This window comes from Oncorhynchus keta, chromosome 26 (assembly GCF_023373465.1).
Source record: "Oncorhynchus keta strain PuntledgeMale-10-30-2019 chromosome 26, Oket_V2, whole genome shotgun sequence".
Taxonomy (NCBI): Eukaryota; Metazoa; Chordata; class Actinopteri; order Salmoniformes; family Salmonidae; genus Oncorhynchus; species Oncorhynchus keta.
In genome coordinates, this window is record NC_068446.1 from 9,902,672 (window position 1) to 9,920,313 (window position 17,642).

Sequence of the window (17,642 nt, forward strand, 5' to 3'; positions counted from 1 at the left end):
GTCACGCTTCACCTCTATTTCCTCCCTCCGTCGCTCTCACCTGGAAGTGAGGAGTGATGGACAGATAATTGACTTCTCACCTGACTCCGTTTCATCTGTCTCCTTGGAAGCTGGATATGATGAGATGGCAGCAGCTGCAGGGTGTTTTGTAGGAAGTTGAATATCATGAGAGTGGGAGTCTATGTCAAAACATGAGTCATTGTGAGGATAGGCCAACAGGATTGTAGATTCTGTTAGGGTTGCAGTGTGAGCCTATTTACCTTGAGCATGGCAATGTAAAACTGTTTCCGATACTTGCTATTGTAAAGGAAATTAAGATTAATATAACCTGTAAACATATATATATAAAGGAAAAGAGAGCCCGTAGCAGACATTGAACGTCCGTGCTTTGGAGAGTAGCTTATGGCAGCTGTTAACCCACGTGAAGGCTTAAAGGAAAGCTGTGCTACACGAGCTGTCGAGGACAGAGCAGAAGACAGTTAGAAGACAGTTAGCTTTTCTTATCTGGAGCTCTGAGTTATTTTACTCTTCTCCCTCCTGCTCTCCAAGGCGTTGACACATTCTCCCGTGATGTCCTCATTTCATAAAGGGAACTAGGAAGTAGAAGGGAAATGATTTACATTCTAAACTAAAGCTTTATAGAGCTCTGTAGAATTGCCTTGTAGGATGAAATACAAAAAGAAAAGGCCATGCAAAGAGTCCCATTGTTTTCTAAACGTCTTTAAGAACGATTTTGGATTCTGGAAATATTTCCTTCGGGTGTCTCATTTAAGTGAAATGAAAATGTAGCAGGGACTTAATTACTGGTAGATAAAGTCTCTTCGGGTGCTGTGTTGTAATGTTGCGTCCAAGGCTCACTTAGCGGGAATTAAAAAAGGTTGCCCTCAAGGCAACTGTTCTTATTCTTCTGATTACTGAATCACCCCTTTCCTCTCTACTCATCAATCTCAGCAGGGTACTGTGAAAGTTAATATAGAGATGGAACCGGGATTTGAGTCTTCACACACAAGCAATATCCCGTTTCAAGGCACGATTATGTTAAATGTTTCATCAGTGAACCCATGGGTGTAGCCCTCACTCCCTCGCTTTTCAGCCCCCCTCTCTCTCTCTTCTCTCCTGCAGGGTAGACAGAGCGCGGTTAAAGACTGTCAAATTCAATGCCAGGTCTCAAGACAAAGGGGTGAGTTGATCTCTGTTACATTATCAGTGTTGTTAATGAAATATTGTTTACAATGTAGCAGACGGGGGGCCGGGCTGGCCCACAAGTGACGAAAGTGTGAAATAGCACAAGCTTAGACCAAAATTGACCTTTCTCCAAGGAAACAACCCAGGACTTTTATTCAGGAAATGAAACAGAATGCTCCACAGAGCTGGCTAACAATAAAACCAAACCAAAAACCTAGCTCCTCTTTGAGCCAGGTTAAACAGCCACCACCAAACCTCCAAGCTAATGATATTCAGGTGTGTGTAATTAAGCTCTTACCCTTCAGGGCCATCCTCTATTCTGGCAAGCAGATGTAGCCAACGAGCAGGAATATACCGGCCATCACACACCCACACTCTCACTCCATCACAACAATAACATACTCTTCAAGATAGTTAGGTTTGGAAACATTTTTAAGTTAGTTTAAGGTTTGTTAAAATCCATAAACACTTCAGTAAATATGGTTCTAAAACTAAATCTCACATCATTACAAACTTCATCCCATCTAATATTATCCCAGGTGTTGTTCAGAGCAGCATAATTATATCTCCATTCCTTCCCTATATAGATCTAATTAATATGTTATCTGCTCAGAAACTATAGTCTAGTCACAGTTCGGGGCACAATCACTATCATCAGAAAGAACACTGACCTCTCAAAACTGAACATGCAAGTATTCTTCTGACTTAATTTTGTATGTTTTTAATATGGCCAGAGTACTAAACTTGAGATACACACAGATTTCAAGTCAGCGTTCTATCCATAATTTTTGTATAATTTTTTACATTTTATTTCACCTTTATTTAAATAGGTAGGCTAGTTGAGAACAATTTCTCATTTGCAACTGCGACCTGGCCAAGCTAAAGCATAGCAGTGTGAACAGACAACAACACAGAGTTCCACATGGAGTAAACAATAAACAAGTCAATAACATAGTAGAAAAAAAAAATCTATATATATTGTGTGCAAAAGGCATGAGGAGGTAGGCAATAAATAGGCCATAGGAGTGAATAATTACAATTTAGCAGATTAACACCGTAGTGATAAATGATCAGATGAACATGTGCAGGTAGAGATACTGGTGTGCAAAAGAGCAGAAAAGTAAATCAAATAAAAACAGTATGGGGATGAGGTCGGTAAATTGGGTGGGCTATATACCGATGGGTTAGCTGCTCAGATAGCAGATGTTTAAAGTTGGTGAGGGAGATAAAAGTCTCCAACTTCAGTGATTTTTGCCATTCATTCCAGTTGCAGGCACCAGAGAACTGGAAGGAAAGGTGACCAAATTAGGTTTTGGCTTTAGGGATGATCAGTGAGATACACCTGCTGGAGCGCGTGTTACGGGTGGGTGTTGCCATCGTGACCAGTGAACTGAGATAAGGCGGAGCTTTACCTAGCATAGACTTGTAGATGATCTGGAGCCACTGGGTCTGGCGACGAACATGTAGCGAGGGCCAGCCGACTAGAGCATACAGGTTGCAGTGGTGGGTGGTATAAGGTGGTTTAGTAACAAAACGGATGGCACTGTGATAAACTGCATCCAGTTTGCTGAGTAGAGTATTGGAAGCTATTTTGTAGATGACATCGCCGAAGTCCGGGATCGGTAGGATAGTCAGTTTTACTAGGGTAAGTTTTGCGGCATGTGTGAAGGAGGCTTTGTTGAGACATAGAAAGCCGACTCTAGATTTGATTTTGGATTGGATATGTTTGAAATGAGTCTGGAAGGAGAGTTTGCAGTCTAGCCAGACACCTAGGTACTTATAGACGTCCACATATTCTAGGTCGGAACCATCCAGGGTGGTGATGCTATTCGGGCGTGCGGGTGCAGGCAGCGAACGGTTGAAAAGCCTGCATTTAGTTTTACTAGTGTTTAAGAGCAGTTGGAGGCCACGGAAGGAGTGTTGTATGGCATTGAAGCTCGTTTGGAGGTTAGATAGCACAGTGTCCAAGGAAGGGCCAGAAGTATACAGAATGGTGTCGTCTGCGTAGAGGTGGATCAGGGAATCGCCCGCTGCAAGAGCAACATAATTGATATATACAGAGAAAAGAGTCGGCCCGAGAATTGAACCCTGTGGTACCCCCATAGAGACTGCCAGAGGAAGCTATTATTTTCTATCCATATAACCTAAATGAATGTACTAATATCTGACTGTCTGACGCTGTCTGTGGAAGAGTCTGATGCTGCATGTCTACCGTGATCACTGTTCAGTTCTCCTAGCCACAACACTTTTGTTATATTTCCCACCTGACTCAGTGAATCTCCCAGAGGAAAACTGTGCTGCATTGAAACAGTGGTGGGTTCCAGCACAAATTCTGTACAGCTCTAATCAGTGCCCAAATTCACAAAGCGTCTCAGAGTAGAATTGCTCATGAAGGATCAGATGTTTTTTCCTATTCATCGTGATCTAAAAAGCAAAACTGATCCTAGATCAGCACTCCTACTCTGATTGCTCTAAATTCAGGTGGTGCAAGTGTCAATCGCAGGTAAATTGCACTTTCGCCATATAAAAACTTGGGCACTGGCATTTTCCACCCATTAGGCCAGGTTCGGCAATTTGCCTGTCTAATATCAGCTCGCTTGCGCTGAGGTGGGAGGGGAGGAAATGTTTGCCCATACATAACCTCACCTCCACCATGGGGCTCTCTGATCACAACATTGACATCAGCAACTGCTCGCCCACACGACGCCATACATATAAAATTACGTTGAGGCAGCTTATGGTAGAGAAATGAACATTCAGTTCTCTGGCAACAGCTCTGGTTGACATTCCTGCAGTCAGCATGCCAATTGTATTCTCCCTCAACTTGAGACATTTGTGGCATTGTGTTGTGTGACAAAACTGCACATTTTACTGGCCTTTTGTTGTCCCCATCACAAGGTGCACCTGTGTAATGATCATGTCGTTTAATTAGCTTCTTGATATGCCACACCTGTTAGATGAATGGATTATCTTGGCAAAGTAGAAATGATCACTAACAGGGATACTAAATTTGTTCTCCAAATTTGAGAGAAATACGCTTTGTGTGTGTGGAACATTTCTGGGATCTTTTATTTCAGTTAATGAAACTTTACTTTTAAAATGTTGCGTTTTATATTTTTGTTCAGTGTACATCACCAATATTTTATTAAAATATCACCAGCTGATAAACAGTCAACAGACATTCCCCTTTGTTTATATTAGACATTATTTTTGTCTAGCTTCTGTGACCGGTTTGGACACATTATGTGCAATGCCCATTGCATGAAAGGTGTAATTGACTGTAGGACGCCTGTTTAGCAACATTAACTTTGTCTAGCAACATCCTTTTGTCAGATACATCTTCCACTTCACTCTGTTGGACCCAACTGTCAAAATCGTGAGAATTCCGATCACTGTCTGTGGTGCTGAACAATGTTACTTCTAAGCTGATGGTGCCGCAGTAGCCCTGAGACTGTCCCGGGACAGCCGCACAGAACAAATATTAGCCAATTTCCCTTTTAACACCGTCAACGTTTCCCTTTACTGTGGCAATTGTGATTGAATCAATGTAATATTAGCCGCTTTAAATGCAACATACCGAAACAAAACCAACTATGCAAGACTCAGTATGCCAAACTATGCAACTATTAGTGTTTTGAGACAGGCTTGAATAAGCTAAGTAGGCAGAGGGTAGCATCATTTGTCCAATTCTCTGTAATAATGGTATTGGAATAAAAATGCAGTTTATTTTGTAAAGTGGGGTTTCAAACACAACATTTTCAGTCACTTCCTTGTCTAAAGGACATGTCAAGCATGTTTTTTTTAAAGTACTATGGAATGTAGGCCTACATTGAACACGACATTGACTGCTACTGTAGGCTGAAAGATAAAACAGCTATTTCCATGTTAAAATGTTATGATGCATTTTCTCTTTTTTATTGTTAATGGTAGGCCTACATTATGATCAAATAGCCACATTAGCCTATTTGGACTTAGTTTTAACAAACTTAAAGCTGGTACAGGCTTAGTGTTCACAGTAAATGTGTGCTGGAAGTTGCATAGAATTTAATTTGTGCTCAGCAGACCTGAAATTGGAGCGACTACTGTCTAAATCTAAACTAAATGATTTCATACTAAAAGATTTTGTTTACCAAGTAATATATATTTTTTCTCAGGTTGGGGGTCAAAATGATTGATACCCCTAAAAATGATCTATATTCATGTGGATGCTACCATGTGGATGATACAAATGATTACGGATAATCCTGAATGATTTGTGGAAGTTACGGAGGTCAAAGATCATACCCCCAAGACATGCTAACCTCCTCTGTTATTGGTAAGAGGTTAGCATGCCTTGGGGGTATGATCTTTGATCTTTGTAGCTAGCTAAGTAAACAATGAATCCCAACACATGATGTAACGTTAGTTAGCGAGCCAGCCAGCTAGCATTAAGTAGCTAACAGTACACTTGAACTTAAAATGAAAATACTTTGTCAAAATTAGACGAGTCTTCTGTAAGACATGTAGCTAGCTAAACAATGGACCATAATCACAACTCATGACGTTACTACCCTGCATGAATCTGCAGGTAGCTAACCAACCAGGTTGTATGGCTATAACTAGTCAAGTAAATGTGTGATACGAAGAATAAGATCATACACATAACATTAGCTAGCAACCCAGCCAGCTAATGTTAGCTAGCTAACAGTACACTTGAAATGAAACCACTTTCTGTCAAACTGAAGCTAGCAAGACTATCTTACCAGTATACATCATGGTTGGATGCGTCTCCTGTCTGATGCCATGCATGGTTGCCCTTAGTTTGACGATGCACTTCAGACTGGTGTTTTCTCCATCTCCTTGTTAGGTTCTTATTTTTCAAATGACTCACAGACACTAGAGAAGCTTTAACCAAGTTTAATCATCCCCAAAGGTTCTGTACAGCTGTGAACAGACAACAAAAGATTTCAGACTTCACAGTTCATACGCATCCTACTTAAGACACTCCCCTTTCTCTCCAAGCCTTACATTTTATGATTCTCCAGGAAGCTAATAAAGAGGGTAACAGGATTCCAAACATTTATTACTCTTAAGAGAATCTGTCCTCACCTCCTGACCTCAACCCCTCTTTCATCTAATACACAGATGTCCATCGGTCTCCCCTGTATCAACACATCGCTCTCCTCTCCTCCATCAAACACATTCCAAAGCCTTCTTCTTTCTTCTGAGAACCATTCACTTCTAACATAACCCAGTCTCTTTCATTTCATGTCATTCATTTAACATCCCAATGTTCAAAGTTTAGCCGATTCCAACACTATCATACTCGGTCCTCCAGAAATTGGAGAGGATACACAAAAGCTAGCTAACAGTCCACTTTAACTTGACATTAGGTTTAAGCAGTTTTACTACGCGATACATTTTCTTAAAATCCGCATTCAACACGATTACCTAGACATACTGACCAGCTCAATAGACAGACCAATACAAACTCATCTATCGGCATGTCCAGCCCAATCATTATCTCAGCCCATCATGGCTAGCGGGAAGGTTGTTCTCTTTTTCTGTGGCTTAACCAACAAGGCTCGTAATTTAACAATTGTATTTGTATTTACAGATGGCATACAAGTTTGATATAAAGGCACATGACATGTTCAAGAAGGCATTTATTTTTTTAATTTGCGTTCAATCGGCTCTCCTGTGAAGTGTCATACGCCTACTTTCCTGAATCGGGTTACAAATGCATCCAACAAGTTTGTAGAGTCACAAGCTTGTTGCAGTCATTGCATGCTAGAAATATAGGACCAAATACTAAACTTTTGACTACTTTATTTATAAGAAACTTTAGGGGTGTCAAATCACCCCACTGCTCTGCACCCCACTCCTCTGCACACTCCACTGGCTTCCAGTCGAAGCTCGTATCAAGACCCTGGTGTTTGCCTACGGAGCAGCAAGGGAAACTACACCTTCTTACCTTCAAGCTTTGGTCAAAGCCTACATCCCAACCCGAGCACGCCATTCTGGCACCTCTGGTCTCTTGGCCCTACCACCCCTACGGGAGGTCTGTGGACTGAGCCTGTGTCTCCAGTAGCTTTGTTCATTGGTTTATCAGTTAGTCAGTTTGACCATTTGGCTTCAGTGCAGCACTGCGGTTGTGCATGACGGTTGAACAGCATGATGTGTTCCAGTAATGAATATCTCTCTTGTGGTTGTGTCTCCTGTTGCTTTGCTCTCCGACGACTACTTCACAGGTCCCTGACAACAAAGCACTGAGTAAGTCACAAGGATTTCACTGTCACACAACCATCTGAAGCTTGTAATAAATTCTATAAATTGTCATTTAAGCCTTAGCTATGACATCCAATGCATTGTCATCAAAATCTCTCAGCCTCTATTTTGACCATCGGCTTAGTTTGATTACATAAAAACATTTATAGAAAACAGTGTTCTTTATTTCTATTCCGTTCAAAGCCCAAACAGTACGTCTAAACATACATTGCATCCATGTAACACGACCCAACACTCATATTTCTAACAGATCATCTTGACATCGGCCTCTGTACACTGATCAGCATTTACACTGTGGTTAGCATTACATTATGACCAGCACACTGAGTCAGTGTGATGTCACTAAATCAATGGTGACTCGTCGGTGGGTATTGTACTGCAGATCATGTATGCTGCTTTAGCATTGTTACAGCAGGCTCCTCAACACTATTGGTATTTGTTTCCCTTTACTCAGCATAGATAGGCCAGTTTAGAGACGAATAGTCTGTCGAATAATGTACTGTAGGGGACATAATCGACAGTCCTGACTCCTGTGTCTGGTGATCCAAAGTTTTAATCTTAAAACTAATATAAAAAATGTTTTAAAGAATATAAAATCACAAAACTACAATGTGTGTTTGTTACAGAGGTGTCAGAATCACCTTTTTGTTGGGGATCTTTTCTGTTGAAAATATCCCTATTCTACCCTCTTGGCATTGTTAAGACCCTTCAGTATGGTTTCAACCGTAGCTTAAAACACGTATTTTTAGTTCACCTTTATTTATTCACGGTATAATCTTTTACAAGAGACCTGTTTCCGAGATAGCCACAGTGTTGGAAGGAAAAACACACATTAGCATGGTGTATAAAGCTCTATGACCTTGACATGGCCATGACATGGACCTTGACGTGATTCGATAGGATGACCTGCTCTGATCAAATTTGAGGATGAAAGAGGAAGGTCTCACAGATCATACCGTCACGCTGCTCTTCACAAAACCTAACTTGAGAGGGTATCGTTTTTAGAAAGTACAATATTCACACCTCCATCTTCAAAACGTTCCCAGCACTGCCCTCTCCTGGTGATCCTGTGTGTCTTCATGTTGTGACCTTGTATTACATGAACTCAATAGACATCAGTGGGAGTGGGCATCTGTATCTACATGTTTCTGTGATGCTGACATTCCCTTTGTTACGCTTTCAGAGCATGCAACCACTAATGCCAGCGATAGTGAAAGTAATTACCATATGTCCTGGTGTCCCTCTCCTTCCCTCCCTCAATCCCTACCTCCGCCGACGGGCTGCCTGTATTCTTTCATTTGTTTTGCATGTCTCCATCGTCTGTTTTATGATCTCTTCTGTTTGTTTGGTCTGAGCAGCATACTCCGAGGATCACACATGTTAGAGTCCCCAAGCTACTTCAGGGATGCATGTTGAAGTAGCAGTCGTATTAGGACAGTGGTTCTCAATAAGACTCATGAGACCATAGGCTTACTGGTAAAATTCCCATGCAGGGTTCTTCAGGGTTACTCTGGACAGAGCTACTGTAAATGTATTTGGTGGTACAGCAACCAAAAAAGGTTGAGAACCACTGTATTAGGACAGTTACTGGATTGATATGAAAATAATGTAGAGCTTTACCAGTGTATTTGTGTGAGAGGAACAGAGTCTGCTGTTGTGCCTATACAGCTCGTGTTCTGCTTTCTCTACTGCAATTAAATACTTTTTAAGAAAAGCAAATCTGCTCATGCATATTCACAAGCTTCGTGGCATGCATGCACATTAGCTACTCTTTAATTGTTCTGTACAGATGGAGCGAAGGGTCATTATGTTAACTCCATTTTGATACGCACACTTATAACAGGGACAAGGAGAATACTGACCCACACACACACACACACAGCTTGCCAACAGCTGGTCTGACTCCTAACCATAATCACAGTATCTACTGCATCGCCACTATCTGTCTAAACATGGCCGCCTGTTCTGTCCATCCTATCAGGTGGCCAGGAGGAGTACGTCCTGTCCTACGAGCCGGTCACACAGCAGGAAGGTAAGACGCAGCTTACATTATCATCTCTGTCACACATCTGACAGCAGCAGTATCGCAGGATAGCTCAGGTCTCACTGCCCCATTAGAGTTAGTTATCTCACTTGGTTACGGTATCTTAGTTGGTTTGTTATCATAGTTAGTTATCATAGAATTAGTTACAGTGGCTTTCGAAAGTATTCACCCCCTTGGCATTTGTCCTATTTTGTTGCCTTACAACCTGGAATTCAAATAGATTTTGTGGGGGTTTGTTTCATTTCATTTACACAACATGCCTACCACATTGAAGATGCAAGATATTTTTGGGGTGAAACAAAAAACAAATAAGACAAAAAAATCAGAACTTGAGCGTGCATAACTATTCATCCCCCCCAATGCCAATACTTTGTGGAGCCACTTTTTGCAGCAATTACAGCTGCAAGTCTCTTGTGGTATGTCTCTATGAGCTTAGCACATCTGGCCACTGGGATTTTTGCCCATTCTACAAGGCAAAACTGCTCCAGCTCCTTCAAGTTGGATGAGTTCCGTGGGTGTACAGCGATCTTTAAGTCATACCACAGATTCTCAGTTGGATTGAGGTCGGAGCTTTGACTAGGCCTTTCCAAAATATTTAAATGTTTCCCCTTAAACCACTCAAGTTTTGCTTTAGTAGTATGCTTAGGGTCATTGTCCTGCTGGAAGGAGAACCTCCAGAGATTTGAGACTAGGATGGAGGACTGAAACAGGTTTCCCTCAAGAATTTCCTTTGTATTTAGCACCATCCATCATCCCTTCAATTCTGACCAGTTTCCCACTCCCTGTCGATGGTGTTCTCAGGTTTGTGCCAGACATAGTGTTTTCCTTGATGGCCAAAAAGCTAAATTTTTGTCATCTGACCAGAGTACCTTCCATATGTTTGGGGACTCTACTACATGCCTTTTGGCGAACACCAAACATGTTTGCTTATTTTTTTTCTTTAAGCAATGGCTTTTTTTCTGCAAAGCCCAGCTGTGGAGTGTAAGGCTTAATGTGGTCCTATGGACAGATACTCCAATCTCCGCTGTGGAGCTTTGCAGCTACTTCAGTGTTATCTTTGGTTGCTTTTTTGCCTCTGACTAATGCCCTCCTTGCCGGGTACGTGAGTTTTGGTGGGTGGCTCTCTCTTGGCAGGTTTGTTGTGGTGCCATATTATTTAAAACATTTTAATAATGGATGTAATGGTGCTCCGTGGGATGTTCAAAGTTTTGGATATTTTGTTTTATAACCCACCCCTGATCTGTACTTCTCCACAACTTTGTCCCTGACCTGTTTGGCGAACTCCTTGGTCTTCATAGTGTCACTTGCTTGCTAGTGTTGCAGACTCTGGGGCCTTTTAGAATATGTGTGTACAGTTGAAGTCAGAGGTTTACATACACTGAGGTTGTAGTCATTAAAAATCGTTTTTCAACCACTCCACAAAATTCTTGTTAACAAACTATTGTTTTGGCAAGTCGGTTAGGACATCTACTTTGTGCATGACACAAGTAATTTTTCGAACAATTGTTTACAGACAGATTATTTCAGTGTATCACAATTCCAGTGGGTCAAAAGTGTATATACACTAAGTTGACTGTGCCTTTAAACAGCTTGGAAAATTACAGAAAATGATGTCATGCCTTTAGAAGCTTCTGATAGGCTAATTGACTCAAATGGTATCAATTGGAGGTGTACCTGTGGATGTATTTCAAGGCCTACCTTCAAACTCACTGCCTCTTTTGCTTTACATCATTGGAAAATCAAAAGAAATCAGCCAAGACCTCAGAAAAAATATTGTAGACCTCCAAGTCTGGTTCATCCTTTGGAGCAATTTCCAAACATCTGAAGTTACCACGTTCATCTGTACAAACATTCGTACGCAACTATAAACACCATGGTACAACGCAGCCGTCATAACGTTCAGGAAGGAGACTCGTTCTGTCTCCTAGAGATTAACGTAATTTAGTGCGAAAAGTGCAAATCAATCCCAGAACAACAGCAAAGGACCTTGTGAAGATGCTGTAGGAAACGGGTACAAAAGTATCTATATCCACAATAAAACAAGTCGTATATCGACATAACCTGAAAGGCAGCTCAGCAAGGAAGAAGCCACTGCTCCAAAACTGCCATAAAAAAAGCCAGACCGGTTTGCAACTGCACATGGGGACAAAGATCGTATTTTTTAGAGAAATGTCCTCTGGTCTGATGAAACAAAAATAGAACTGTTTGGCCATAATGACCATTGTTATGTTTGGAGGGAAAAGGGGAAGGCTTGCAAGCCAAAGCACACCATCCCAACCGTGAAACATGGGGGTGCTCTGCTGCATGAGGGACTGGTGCACTTTACAAAATAGATGGCATCATGAGGAGGGACAATTATGTGGTTATATTGAAGCAACATCTCAAGACATCAGTTAAAGCTTAGTCGCAAATGGGTCTTCCAAATGGACAATGACCCCAAGCAAACTTCCAAAGTTGTGGCAAAATGGCTTAAGGACAACAAAGTCAAGGTATTGGAGTGGCCATCACAAAGCCCTGACCTCAATCCTGTTGTGGGCAGATCTGAAAAAGCATGTGCGAGCATGGAGGCCTACAAACCTGACTCAGTTACACCAGCTCTGTGAGGAGGAATGGCCCAAAATTCACCCAACTTATTGTGGGAAGCTTGTGGAAGGTTACCCAAAACGTTTGACCCAAGTTGAACAATTTAAAGGCAATACACTCGATTAGTATTTGGTAGCATGTAAACTTCTGACCCACTGGGAATGGGATGAAAGAAATAATTTCTGAAATAAATTATTCTCTACTATTATTCTGACATTTCACATTCTTAAATAAAGTGGTGATCCTAACTGACCTAAGACAGGGCATTTTTACTAGGGTTAAATGTCAGGAATTGTGAAACTGAATTTAAATATATTTGACTAAGGTGTATGTAAACTTCCGACTTGTGTACTGAGACAATTAGATTGCACACAGATGTGGACTTCTGAAGGTTACTGGTTGCACCAGATCTTATTTAGGGGATTCATAGGAAATGGGGTGAATGCATATGCACCTACTTCTTTTCAGTTACATTTTTTTGCACTTTTGAAACAAGTCATTTTTTTCACTTCACCAATTTGGACTATTTTGTATATGTCCGTTACATGAAATCCAAATAAAAATCTAATTAAATTACAGATTGTAATGCAAGGGGGGTGAATACTTTTGCTTATACAAGGGCAGTATTGATACAGTAGATCCGTCTTGTCTGTCCAGTGAACTACACACGACCCGTCATCATCCTGGGGCCAATGAAGGACCGTATCAACGATGATCTCATCTCAGAGTTCCCTGACAAATTTGGATCCTGTGTCCCACGTGAGAACCAACATTTTTGTTACATACACAATTTTATGTTTTTATTTAGAATTTAATCATTTATCAGACGCTCGTATCCAGAGCAGGTTACAGGAGCAATTAAGGTTAAGTACCTTGCTCAAGGGCATATTGTCAGATTTTTCACCTCGTCGGCTCAGAGTTATGAACCAGCAACCTCTTGATTACTGGCCCAACGTTCTTAACCACTAGGCTACCTGCCATCCTATGTTGACCCTTGTCTTGTACCTAGAGGTGTGATAACGAGTTTGCAAGAGTTGTCGATAATTAAATGTATCAAACAAAGATAACTACATTTCCATGAAACAATCTGTTGTGTTTTCCAGACACGACCAGACTAAAACGGGATTACGAGGTGGATGCCAGAGACTACCATTTTGTGGTGTCCAGGGAGCAGATGGAGAAAGACATCCAGGATCACAAGTTCATCGAGGCGGGCCAGTACAACAACCACCTGTATGGAACCAGCGTCCAGTCTGTACGGGAGGTCGCTGAGAAGGTGAGTAGAGGAGGATGTGTTCAGCATATGGCTGTTGTGATGCCATGAGTTGTCTTATCTATTGCTCTTTATGTCCAGGGGAAGCATTGCATCCTGGATGTTTCGGGCAACGCCATCAAACGACTACAGTCGACCATGCTCTACCCCATCGCTATTTTCGTCAAGCCCAAGTCTGTGGAGAATATCCTGCAAGTTGTTTTGGTTCAACATGTCCTTTTCATATTAAGAGGCCAAATCAATGGCAGTTAAGAGTTCAGACTTTTTTTTTATTCAGTCACCTATTAGCTGTACATAGGGCAATGTCTTAGTCATTCGTTCTTGCGCTCTCTCTCTCTCCTCCCTATAGAGAGATAAATAAGAGGCTAACAGAGGACCAGGGGAGGAAGACGTTTGACAGAGCCATCAAACTGGAGCAGGAGTTCACTGAGCACTTCACTGGTGAGTCCAGCCCCCCACACCAGTCCATTCTCAACCTGCTTCATACACCACACCTATTTGTGCACTTAGCATGATGACACGTGTCTGTAGCAGATCCCTGAATTAAATAATGGGCAAAAATATATTCCTATAATATATACTGAGTATACAAAACATTAAGATCACCTCTTTCCATGACAGATTCGATGAAGCTGTGATCCCTTATTGATGTCACTTGTTAAATCCACTTCAATCAGTGTAAATGAAGGAGGCAGGTTAAAAGAAGGATTTTTAAGCATTGAGACATGGATTGTGTATTTGTGCCATTGAGATGGTGAATGGACACGACAAAAGATTCAAGTGCCTTTGAGCGGGATATGGTAGTAGGTGCCAGGCGCACCGGTTTGTGTCAAGAACTGCAACACTGCTGGGTTTTTTTACGCTCCGCTGCTTCCTGTGTGTATCAAAGGTCTGTCACCCAAATGGCATCCAGACAACTTGACAACTGTGGGAAGCATTGGAGTCAACAACGGACAGCATTCCTGTGGAACGCTATCAACACTGTGTAGAGTCTATGCCCCGTGAATTTGTTCTTAGGGCATAATGGGGTGGTGCAACTCAATGTTAGGGAGTTGTTCCTAATGTTTTGTGTACTCAGTGTGTGCATTTAGTATCTTTGAGATGTAGTAAGTAGCCTTGCTCGAGCCGTGGTTTGTGCGAGACGGAACGGCTCATACGATCAGGAGCCTATATCCTGTTTCTGTAGTATGAGGCAGCTTAATCCTAAATTCCTAAACCGAACGCTAGTCTATCACTGCATGTAGTGATGTGTTTCATGTATATCCCCTCTGTGTCGCTGCAGCTATAGTCCAGGGGGACTCTCTGGAGGAGATCTACAACACGGTGAAAATCATCATCGAGGAGCAGTCAGGACCCTTCATCTGGGTGCCTGCCAAGGAGAAGTTGTGAAAGGAGGACAGAAGAGAGTACCCTTATTTCCTTTAAGTGGTCTTCATGTCTTCTCTGATTCTACGTCTTTATTTTTACCAACCTGGCCTGCTGTGATCGCTGGCCCTCTTAGCACCCCCCCCACACCTACGCATACATATATACACACACGTCTTCATCTTTCTCTCGCGCACAAACACCCCCCTGCTCCCCTCTGTCACACTGGATAGAGAGCTGATCACGCGTTGGAGTTGATGATCTATCTTTCTCTCTCTCACACACACACACACGCACAAAATTATTTAATGCTGTCTCTATCTCTCACACACAAACATTCACTCTCTGGGGTTTTCTTGGGCTGTCTCTGACTGGTGTCTGGACCTTGTCTCTGGATGTTTTTCATGCTTATGGGGGAATGTTTAAGCAACATGATTTTAGATGCATTATTAATTATATATTTTTCCCTTTTTTTCATGTATAGGTTCGTCAAAGGAAATGACATGAGGCAAAACTTAGCACGTTATAGCTTTAAAGAGCATGTTTCGGACATGTTTTCTTGTCACGTTTTTGTTCTTTATTTCTCATTTGGACTTGTATCTGAACTGCATTACTCATCGCCATTATTTTTCACATGTTGTATATCCATGCACACCAACGTACGTCTCTGCTCATCTGAAGCAGCCATGCATACCTGTTTTAGTCTTTTCGAACTGCGCAGAGGTAACTAGGTGAGTAGTTTTCTATCATTAGCCGCCTTCGTTCACTACAATCCATGATGGTTTTAATCTATTCATGTCACTATAAGCTTTTGGGGGGGGTTCTACTTCCCGACCAGAAATAGAGTGAATGAATGAATGGCTGTTTTTGAACTGACTCCAGGTGTCCATGTATTAATATTAGGAGCAAAACACTGATGCAAAATAATGAATTGTACACTGAGATTTTAACTGATATTTAACCTTCAGTCTACTGCCTATTTTGTTATAATAAAATGTCTATATTGAGCTTTACTTAAACTCTTACAGATATGGGGAATTATTTTCTTTGTTGTTGAAGGTACAGTTTATGAATATTAATATATAACAGTACCAGTCAAAAGTTTGGACACCTACTCAGTCAATGGTTTGTTTTATTTTGTAATATTTTCTACTTTGTAGAATAATAGTGAAGGCATCACAAAACTATGAAATAACCCATTGAATCATGCAGTAACATAAAGTTTTAAACAAATCTATATATATTTGAGATTCTTCAAAGTAGCCACCCTTTGCCGTGATGACAGCTTTGCACGCTCTTGACATTCTCTCAACCAGCTTCATGAGGTAGTTACCTGTAATGCATTTCAATTAACAGGTGTGCCCAGTTAAAAGTTAATTTGTGGAATTTCTTTCCTCAATGCGTTTAAGTCAATCAGTTGTGTTGTGACAAGGTAGGGGTGGTATACGGAGGATAGTCTTTTACCAAATAAGGCTAAGTCCATATTATGGCTAGAACAGCTCAAATAAGCAAAGAGAAACAACAGTCCGTTACTTTAAGGCATGAAGGTCAGTCAATCTGGAAAATTTCAAGAACTTTGAACATTTCTTCAAGCGCAGTCACAAAAACCATCACGTGCTATGATGAAATTGGCTCTCATGAGGACCGTCACAGGAATGGAAGACCCAGAGTTACCTCTGCTGCAGAGGATAAGTTCATTAGAGTTACCAGCCTCAGATTGCAACCCAAATAAATGCTTCAGAGTTCAAGTAACCAACACATCTCAACATCAACTGTTCCGATACGATTTTGTGAATCAGGCCTTCATGTTCAAATTGCTGCAAAGAAACCACTACTAAAGGACACCAATAATAAGAAGAGACTTGCTCGGGCCAAGAAACACAAGCAATGAACATTAGACCGGTGGAAATCTGTCCTTTGGTTCCAACCGCTGTGTCTGTGTGACGCAGAGTAGGTGAACGGATGATCTCTGCATGTGTGGTTCCCACCGTGAAGCATGGAGGAGGTGTGATGGTGTGGGGATGCTTTGCTGGTGACACTGCCAATGATTTATTTAGAATTCAATGCACACCTAACCAGCATGGCTACCACAGCATTCTGCAGCAATACACCATCCCATCTGGATTCTGCTTAGTCCCACTATCATTTGTTTTTCAAAAGGACAATGACCCAACACACCTCCAGGCTGTGTAAGTCTCATCTGACCAAGAAGTAGAGTGATGGAGTGCTACGTCAGATGACCTTGCCTCCACAATCACCCGACCTCAACCAAATTGAGATGGTTTGGGATGAATTGGACCGCAGAGTAAAGGAAAAGCAGCCAACACAAGTTCTCAGCATATGTGGGAACTCCTTCAAGACTGTTGGGAAAGCATTCCAGGTGAAGCTGGTTGAGAGAATGCGAAGCGTGTGCAAAGTTGTCATCAAGGCAAAGGGTGGCTACTTTGAATAATCTCACTTTGATGAATCTCAAATATAAAATATAGGATAGGAATATGGGTTACGTTTGGTAACCAGACACATGTAAACCCTGACTCTGAACTCCAGTGACTAGCTGAGGTGTAAACTGTGTGTTGGTGAAGCAGTGTAAACTAACCAATGTTGTGGCAGCTGGTTCTTTCCCTCTGTCCATTCCACTACCCCGTTAGTTTTCTTTTTCATGTGATGTGCATGGTTTTTAAAAGCAATGGTCTTTATTAAATAAAAAAACAAGGGAAAGAAAAAAAAAGGAGCCTGTTCACCAAGGATTGTGACAAGGTCATATCTTCAAGCTCTGCGTGGGGATCATCCAGACAAACACGGCAGAATTGTGTACACACACAGCAGTAGACAGTCCTCAAGTGTGTTCGTATCTGAATGGAAAAGAGCTGACAGCGCTCTCCAAAGCGCAATGCCTTTACATGTCCTCCGGATGGCGCCGTGCTG

At 41.6% G+C, this 17,642-nt stretch overlaps 1 protein-coding gene across 2 annotated transcripts in view; it reads left to right on the forward strand.

Moving 5' to 3' along the window:
* Window positions 1-15,730, forward strand: part of LOC118358901 (discs large homolog 1-like protein) — a 202,501-nt gene extending 186,771 nt beyond the window's left edge. Inside the window, exons 14-21 of one of the 2 annotated variants that reach the window (XM_052480206.1) lie at window positions 1,123-1,180; window positions 7,416-7,437; window positions 9,434-9,484; window positions 12,737-12,838; window positions 13,183-13,355; window positions 13,434-13,547; window positions 13,706-13,793; window positions 14,635-15,730. In XM_052480206.1, coding sequence (XP_052336166.1) covers window positions 1,123-1,180; window positions 7,416-7,437; window positions 9,434-9,484; window positions 12,737-12,838; window positions 13,183-13,355; window positions 13,434-13,547; window positions 13,706-13,793; window positions 14,635-14,741 — 715 coding nt within the window. In that variant the 3' untranslated portion in view covers window positions 14,742-15,730. Of the gene's footprint in view, window positions 1-1,122; window positions 1,181-7,415; window positions 7,438-9,433; window positions 9,485-12,736; window positions 12,839-13,182; window positions 13,356-13,433; window positions 13,794-14,634 lie in introns of both variants that reach the window. The other variant, XR_008080034.1, reaches the window with a different exon arrangement.
* Window positions 15,731-17,642: the final 1,912 nt, after the last annotated feature.